Source organism: Cryptotermes secundus, unplaced genomic scaffold (genome assembly GCF_002891405.2).
Source record: "Cryptotermes secundus unplaced genomic scaffold, Csec_1.0 scaffold2553, whole genome shotgun sequence".
Taxonomy (NCBI): Eukaryota; Metazoa; Arthropoda; class Insecta; order Blattodea; family Kalotermitidae; genus Cryptotermes; species Cryptotermes secundus.
The window spans coordinates 187,837-196,746 of record NW_019745135.1 but is presented as its reverse complement, the minus strand read 5'-3'; the positions used below and the strand labels follow the sequence as shown (position 1 = coordinate 196,746).

General features: G+C 39.3%; 1 protein-coding gene across 3 annotated transcripts in view; it reads left to right on the top strand.

The window, feature by feature from the left end:
• Nucleotides 1-1,894: 1,894 nt before the first annotated feature.
• The window catches only part of LOC111875071 (condensin complex subunit 2), a 51,680-nt gene continuing 44,664 nt past the window's right edge, over nucleotides 1,895-8,910 (top strand). Inside the window, exons 1-4 of one of the 3 annotated variants that reach the window (XM_023871117.2) lie at nucleotides 1,895-1,948; nucleotides 2,224-2,276; nucleotides 3,763-3,905; nucleotides 5,803-6,013. In XM_023871117.2, the coding sequence (XP_023726885.1) occupies nucleotides 2,249-2,276; nucleotides 3,763-3,905; nucleotides 5,803-6,013 (382 nt within the window). In that variant the 5' untranslated portion in view covers nucleotides 1,895-1,948; nucleotides 2,224-2,248. The other 2 variants (XM_023871116.2, XM_023871115.2) reach the window with 2 other exon arrangements.

The window sequence follows — 8,910 nt, the reverse complement described above, 5'->3', positions numbered from 1 at the left end:
GAGAGACTCTGGCTGGTTTCAGCAAGACTCAACTACTGCCCACACTGCAGGCTTTGATATCTTCGGGGACAGAATTATCAACAGTGATATTTGGCCAGCATGTTCACTTGATGTTAATCCTTGTGATTCTTTGTTCTGGAGTTGAAGGACAAAGAATGCAACAGTAGCTCCTGAACAGAAGACCTAAAAGAAAATATCCATAGGGAAGACAGAACACACACACATACCCAGGAAGCCCAACAGTATAACATACGCAGTCGCAGGAGCACGACACAACAAAAGCACAACACACAAGACAGTAAAGGAGTGCTCCAACAAAGGAGAATGGGCGTGACTGACGTAGTGAGGGGCGACGTAGCGATGTGGTATCCTGAACAATTTTAATATTTTTAACGTTTGACAATGTATATGATAGATACATATTTTAGTTATTTTAATGTGAGAACATGGCATGCAATGAACTGGTTTGACGTGGATAAGTAAGCACCTGAAGATGGCATTATTATGCCGAAACATGTAGTGCGAGGGAGAGAAGGAGATAAATGAGTGTATGCACTGCAAGACGGATTAAATAGATCATGGACTTAAATCAGTGCAACAGGACGCTAAAATATAACATCCATAGGGAAACTGCAAATATTCCTGCAAAACAGTTTCAAAGGGTAAATCAGAACCTCTTCTGTCAGTGTGAGAATGTCTACTTGTAGGACAAAATTTTAAACACCTCAGGTGATCTGTGAACTTCCCTTCATTCCGAATGTTACTGGCCATCAGGCATGCAAATGCATAATGGGAAAAATTTGGATGTGCCTAGCACCAAGTGGTGCATCAGCCGCAGCGAAGCACAGAGCCGTGAAACCAGTCAACAAAGTAAATATCCTTCCTGTAGATATATAAAATGATTACAATCTATGTTGCTTTTTCTGGTGGGTTCATGTTTCCAACATGCTGAATAATGAGCTGGAAAGAAGTTGAAACGAAAGGTTCATGGTCTGTTGAGGTATTATCTTGTTATTTGCCTGGAAGGACTGAGGAAAACTGAGGCTAACCAGTGTCCCAGCGAAGATTCAAAGCAAGCACCTCCAGGGTACAAGTGTGAGTATTGCCATATCAGTCTGCTTCAAAAACTATTAATGTACTGTGCAGGATTTGAGGTTCTTACAGTTGTTATGAAGAACAACTGTAATCTGGGATCTAATGCCCTGTAGTCCATTGAGGGTTAGCCAACGTTTCAGATGAACATATTGCCTCCACCTTCAGGGTCAAAGAATAAGCCAAGCAAAAACCAGCCACTCTGCTTGCTACCTGCTACATGTTGCTTTCAGGTTTGGCTTATTCCTTGACCCTGAAAATGGAGGCCACATTTTCCTGCTTCAGAGACTGTATTCCGTCTCCGACTTCAGGAAAAACCTACTCAGTTGGAGCCAATTGACAGAGTAAGCCATCTCTCCAGATACCTGGACTAACACAGGCTAGGATATATAAATAAAGCACAGCACAAACTATCTGTGAAAGTTAAGACAAACTTTAAAAACTCCATATGTACGAGGCCTAGCACCAGAGTGCTACCAGAACAGTTGAATGAACTTTGAAAAATAAACAGGCCAGTGTTTTTAGAAAAAGACAAAATGATGGTGGATAATGTCCAAATCATAATGTACCAACGATGGTACATTAGTACAGCAATAATGTACCATCATCAAAGCTTTTATATCTGACATACAAATGCTTTAAAAATTTTGTCATCCCTCATTAAGTCATTAAAAATAGGGCGAAATTCTCTGTATTAATTCCATTTGGCACAGCTTTCGCGCACACAGCACGGTAATGTACACTTCTTTCTATCGCCGCGCACAAAAGCAGCAACAATCAAATACGCTGAAGGAATGAGCAACTCTTTTCCCCCTTTTCCTGTGCCGAGAGCGCCGTGACGCCGTGACGAATGGAGGTGAGTGGAGCGGAACCTGATCGATTTCGATCGATTTCGATGTTCCGTGACGTCAGTGACGTCCGTGACCGATGTATTGGTGTATGGAGGGTATGGAGCGCGTTGTAGGTGCTGGAGGCGTGTGTGTGTGGTCCCGCGTAGGTAGTTCGATTTGGTTAGGTTAGTAACAGACGTGAGGAGAAAGGTTGTCTGTGAAGTTAACTGACTATGTTGTTTAAATAAAAAAAATTTAATTTATGAGTGATCTCTCCTAAATAATTTTTGTTCTGATCCAGTTCAACAAGGTTGGCTGCGAGCAAGATGTCAACTATGTTGCGGTTGTTGTCAAGTAAGTATTTTAATTTAAGTGTCCACGTTTGGGTAAGTTGCCAACGGCACCTGTGTGCCATTGTTTTGCATCTCTTATTGAACCCTTAATAGCATGTACATAACCTTGATTCTGCATGATCCCTGCATGTGGTGGAGCTTGAAATGTTTGCAGTGCAAAAGAGAAAAAGCTTACTATTGTCTTTTTCAGTGAACTAATCCAGTACACTCCATGTGTCAGTAGATTTCCCAAAAATCCATTTTGCATTTCAGTCTTCATTCTCTTCCAAGTTGCTGCTTGCCAAGGTATTTTCTCACCAAATGCTCTGTTCATTTCTTGTTTACCCCTTCAAAATCAAGTTTTAAAACCCTTTGTGACCTTGATTTAAATATAGCACTATAGCACAGTCAGTATAGTGACTAGGCTGCAAGCTGTACAGCTGGTGAGTTGGGGTTCTACTCCTGATTGGGTCGAGATTTTTCTTGTCTCCGTAACATCCAGATCAGCTCTGGGTCATACTGAAAAAAACATGATTCATCACAAGTTATTATATTTCCTAAAAAGTTTGGAATATTTTCAGTGTTTTGAAGGATGTCAGCACAAATTTTCATCAACTTCCATCAGCAAACTGTGTTTCTTTAGGGGATTTTCCAAGGTTTGTGAGGAATTTCACATTGACGCGTTGCTCTACTTTAACACTTAACATAATTCCAACAGAGCTCAGATACACAGTCCGCTTCAAACAAAGGCTGCTACCACACTGTTGGCCGTATGGCCTTGGAAGTCATAGGGTTGATGGAGAGGAAAGGACAGGCTAATATGCCACCCTGCTTGCTGTTGCCAAGGCCACATGGAGTTGGCAAAAAAAAATCAGTCCATTTATTTTATGGCTGGTCGGCTGTGGCCTGGATGACTGGAGTTTGATCCCTGGCAGGGGCAGGAATTTTTTCTTCACAACCATGCCCAGACCAACCCTAGGCCCACGCAGCTTCCTGTCCAATGTGTACCATGCCTCTTCTGTCAGATGTAAAGTGACTGGAATGCGAAAGTAACCACTTCTCTCTAATGCTGAGGTTAAGACTGCTATGCCACTAGTTGCTTGTACATTTTCCTGGCATTGTGCTTTGTTTAAGCACAGAGACAAATTTACATTTTTTACTGAAAAATTTTTAGCAACTTCACGATTTCTTTAAGATGCTCTTGCTTGATGTCTTTTACTACCAGACATTGTCAAAATTAGTTTACATTGGACCTTTTTAAATTCAGTATAAACCTAAACAGCACATTATATAATTTAATATAATCTATTATGGAAGTTGGATGTTTTGGAGAAATGTAATATGTCCAAGTACAAGGCAAAATAATTCTGTTCAGTTTTGTAGTACAACTACTAACATTGCTGGTAAATGGAGTAACTGAATTTAAATGTCATATGAGCAAAGAAAGTGTAAATCATTAGTCACTCTTTTGCAGAGATCTACCCACACCTTGTCACATTATGTTGCAGGAAAACTGCGGTGTTTTCTTCCATACTCAAAAGGGATGTCAAGGAACTTAGCAACCTTAGGAGGTGGAGAAGTGTGGAGAAGCAGAGAAGAGCCACAGTCAGAATTGACTGAAGATATTCAGAAGGCCAGGATGAAAGATATGGTAAGCTAGGATATTCCAAGTTTGTGATTGGAGTCTGCAGAAAGGAATGTAAATTTTGTAGGGGTAGACAAACAAAAGCAACTATACAATGTAGAATAGGGAATGCACGAGGGCTATTCGGAAGGTAACGTCTGGTGAGCTGTTAACAAAACAAGCAGCGAGAAAAATATTACTATATACAAAAAATATGTACATAATTAAGCTATTTCTCAGCATAGTCACTGACTGAATTTGAGCACTTATCATGTCAGGAAATAAATTTTTGTGTGCCTGTGTTAAAAAGAGTCTGCCACCTGTGATCTCAGCCACATTTTGACACCTTCCCTTATCTGCTCATTACTGTTGAAGCGCCATGTTTCCAACCAGTTCTTCAAGTAGATAAACAGGTAGTAGTCCCTCAGAACAAGATCAGGGCTGTCAGGAGGTTGGTCAGACAACTGACTGACTTACTTACTTAACTTATGGAGCTGAGCGCTTCATGAGGAGAAGCCAAACTCAAGAATTTCCGAGCATTTTATGGAACCTGAGGGTTCATTACCATTTTCACAAGGGCCCTATCCTGAGCCAGATGAATCCAATCAATACCATCTCATCCTATCTCTCTTAAGATCCCACTTACACCACGATCTTCCCAGTGGTTTCTTCTGGCTTTCGCATCAATATCCTATATGCATTCCTCTTTTCCCCCATTCGTGCTACATGCCCTGCCCACCTCATCCTCCTTGACTTAATTGTTCTAATGGTACTTGGAGAAGAGTACCAGTTATAAAGCTCCTCATTATGCAGTTTTCTCCAACCTCCTGTCACTTCATCTCTCTTTGGTCCAAATATTCTCCTCAACACCCTGTTATCAAACACCCTCAGTCTATGTTCCTCCCTTAATGTCAGAAACCAAGTTTCACACCCATACAGAACCACAGGCAAAATTGTAGTTTTGTATATTCTAATTTTTATGTTTTTGGATAGCAAACGAGAAGGCAAAATATTTTGTCAGGGGTGGTCAGACAACTCCCACTTGAAATGCTTCAGCAGTGCTGAAGCCATTCTCTGCATTTTATCTGCACATATGGGCATTATCAGAACCTATCTTATGCAAAACTTGTGAGAGCCTAGCCTAACTGTGAAAATCTCATAAAGAACCGCGTGTGCAATTTGTGAAAATTCACCCAAATGTTCTGAAATTGTGAAGCACCATCTTTCACAAATTTTTTGGTGAACACTTTGATTAAAGAACATCACTCGCTACAGGTGACCGATCACTTCGCTTTTTATCATGAACATTTGTTATTCCATTTTTGAACATTCTACACCATTGTCTTACAGTTCCTTCATCCATTACATTTTGGCCGTAAATTGCACATAATTGACGATGGATTTCTGCAGCACTCATGTTTTTAGCATGAAGAAAGCAGATAACAAAATAGCATTTTCTGGTAAGCACTCTAATGAACAGTCTGTTTCTTCTCCTGTGGTAGATAAGCATATTATGCCACTGACTTACCCCAGACAAGGATTCTGTTCAAAATGCCAACTCTGCAAGTGCAGTAAGATTTTACTGAACTTTATTACACTGCTAATTTTGAAGGCTGCAAAAAAAGCAAAAGGCAGATTGCATGTATTCACCATAATCACCTGCAATTTGGTGATATTTCAAATCCACTCAACTCACGTGCATTCATGCCTGTTGGCAAACACTTATGGTTACATCCAACATGGTTCCCAGTCAGCACCCCTCTTTTCTAACCTAACTACAAAATCTAATTTTAGAATCTGTATGAGAATTGTCTGATTAAAGTTTAATGCAGATCTTAATGCAGTAATATGTTATTTTTGTACAGAATGATACAAAACTTATGTTTAGAAATCCATGTTAATCCTATTGTAAATTATATTGCAGCCTGTAGAAGACATGCAGAACCCATTTGTAAGAGAGAAGACCCAGTGCATTATGTGCCGATACAAGATTGTGCCAGACTACAAGAATGTGAAACTTCTCTCACAGTTTGTTTCACCATACACAGGACGAGTATACGGCCGACACATCACTCGACTGTGTGCTACCCAGCAAGCTAGACTTGAGAAGGAGATAATGAAGTCACAGTCTGCAGGTTTGTATGCTTCTGTCAGAGTCATGAAATGAACTAGAATTGTTATTTTATTTGTGTATTATGTACAGATTTATCTGTCTTTTCATTTTTACTTCTTGTTGAATTTATGTCCTTTTTGGCCTTCACTCTGTTCATGGAGCTGAGTCCATTTTGAGATACTGCCAATTGTGCAGCCACTCAAGAACTTCCCAGCATTTTATGGGACCCGAAGGTTCATAACCATGCTCACAAGAGCCCTCCACTGATCCCTATCCTGAGCCAGATTAATCCAATCTATACCATCCTATTCTATCTAAGATCAATTTTAATATTGTCCACCAACTATGTCTTGGTCTTCCCACTGGTCACTTTCCTTCTGGCTTTCCTACCAATATACTATGTGCATTCGTCCTCTCCCTCATTTGTGCTACAAGGCCTGCCAATCTCATCCCCCTTGACTTGATCATTCTAATGATACTTGGAGAAGAGTACCAGTTATGAAGCTCCTCCCCATGCAGTTTTCTCCAACCTCCTGTCACTTCATCTCTCTTTGGTCCAAATATTCTCCTCGACACCCTGTTCTCAAACACCCTCAGTCTATGTTCCTCCCTTAATGTAAGAGACCAGGTTTCACACCCATACAGAACCATAGGCAGAATTGTAGTTTTGTATATTCTAATTTTTATATTTTAGACAGCAGGCGAGAAAACAAAAGGTTCTGAATTGAATGGTAGCAAGCATTACCCAAGTTCAATCTCCTCTTAATTTCCTCCTGAATCAGGTTTTGATTTGTTATAGTCATTCCCAGATATCTGAACTGTGCCACATTTTCAAGACATCTGTTACCAATCTTTATGTCATGATTTTTCCTGCATTTTAGTGACGAGTTAGCAACATGTACTTAGTTTTCTTTGTGTTTACTTCTAGACCAACCTCCTTACTAGCATCAATTAAAGTTTGCATTTTTCTCTTTATGGTATCTATATTGTCACCCAGTAGATTCACATCATTGGTATAGACCAACAGTTGATGTGTCCTGTTTAAGTTCAGTCCCACCTGGTTTTCCTGGACCTTCCTAATGGCATATTCTAAAGCAAAGTTGTAAAGCAGTGGCAATAAAGCACCTCCTTGTTTTAGACCATTATGGATAGGAAAATTGTGAGCCTAATATTTACCTACACGGATTTTACCATATGTTTTGTTTAAACACATTTTAATCAGTCCGATTAGTTTCATGGTTATCCCAAAGTCTTATCAGAATATTGTACAATACTTCCCTCCTAACCGAATTATAGGATTTCTTGAAATTTACTGTCTCATCGTACTCCCATTTTTTCTCCAATATCTGACGAATGCAAAAGATTTGATCAGTAGTTGATCTGTTATGTCGAAACCCACACTGATGATTCCAATAATTTCATCTATGTGTGGACTTAACCTTGAGAGAAGAATATTGGATGAAATTTTGTATGAAGTAGATAGCAGTGATATCCCAAGATAATTACTTCAGTCAGTTTTATCACCCTTCTTGTGAACTGGTACAGTAATGGACTCCTTCCATTGATCAGGCAATTTTTCCTTATTCCAAATAGAATTAATTAGCTTATGGATCTTAAACATAATATTTCACCTCCTGCTTGAACAAGTTCTTTTGGAATTTGATGACTACCTGGTGATTTATACCTTTTCAGTTTTGCAAGAGCAATTTCACCCTCAGAAGGGCTAGGATCAGGTACTAACAACTCAGCTGTATGTACTTGTATTTCTGTGTGCCTAACGTCACTGATCCCATGTATATTCAATAACGAAGTAGTTCTTCCACCTGTTCAAAATGTTGTGGGAATCTGCAAGCAGATCACCATTCTCATCCTTCACCAAGTTACTTCTAGGTTGGTATCCCTTCTTGAAGTCATTTTTTCCTCTATACAGGTTTCTAAATGTTCTTGTACTGACTGTTTGTTGCGAGCTTATCAGTTTTGTCTTTCAGATATTCCTTCTTTTTATTCCTGAAATGCCTCCTAGGTTTCAGACTCTAATAATCAGAGCTGTTCTTACTGTTTTCATTCTTGACAGGTCTGGTTTTGTGTCAGGTCAGGTCAGGTATATTGCCTCTTGTCCTTTCCAGTACAGTCATTCTTGTTTCCAGGACCTATGGGAATTACAAATATATTTTTTTCTCATGACTGGGAGTCATGAAACTAATCTGGTTCTGGGCCTTGCTGGCTGTCTTTACATAGCTGTATCAAGGACTGATTAGAGAGCACTGATCCCAACAGCTCCGATACTGTTTATGCACATTTATTGTTATGAAAATGTGTTTTAAGAAGCTGGTGTGTTGTAACAGTAAATGCCTCTGCAACACTTCTCTGACTCAGAATTCTGATTTTAAGATGTCTTGTCACAGTCTGTATTAATTTTTTACCCTAATTAGATCAAAGCTTGATTATACCTCTTTTATTTCCCCATGTCCATTTAAGTTATGCTTCTGGTTTACAGGTAAATAAAATTGCACACCTTTCATAAGAGGATGTGTCACCTTGACGTGCTATTCCATATTCATGTTTACATTAGTTCTAAATTGTCTCCTCATTTTGGAACTGCTGCTAATCAAGTTCCTGCTTGGTATATCAGAGACTTCATGATTTATTTTATCCGTCTTCTAGTGCATACATTCATCTATCCCCTCTTCTCACTCTCACTACATGTTTCAGCACAAATGTGCCATCTTCAGGTGCTGATCCAATCCACGACAAACTAGTTCATTGCATGCCTTGTCTATACATACTAAAATAACTAAAATATATGTTTATCATATATACTGATAAATGTTAAGTGTTAAAATATTAAAATTATACAGCATATTTCATTCTTACGTCGTGTTTCATTACGCGAGTCACGTCTATCATCGTCTGTTGGAG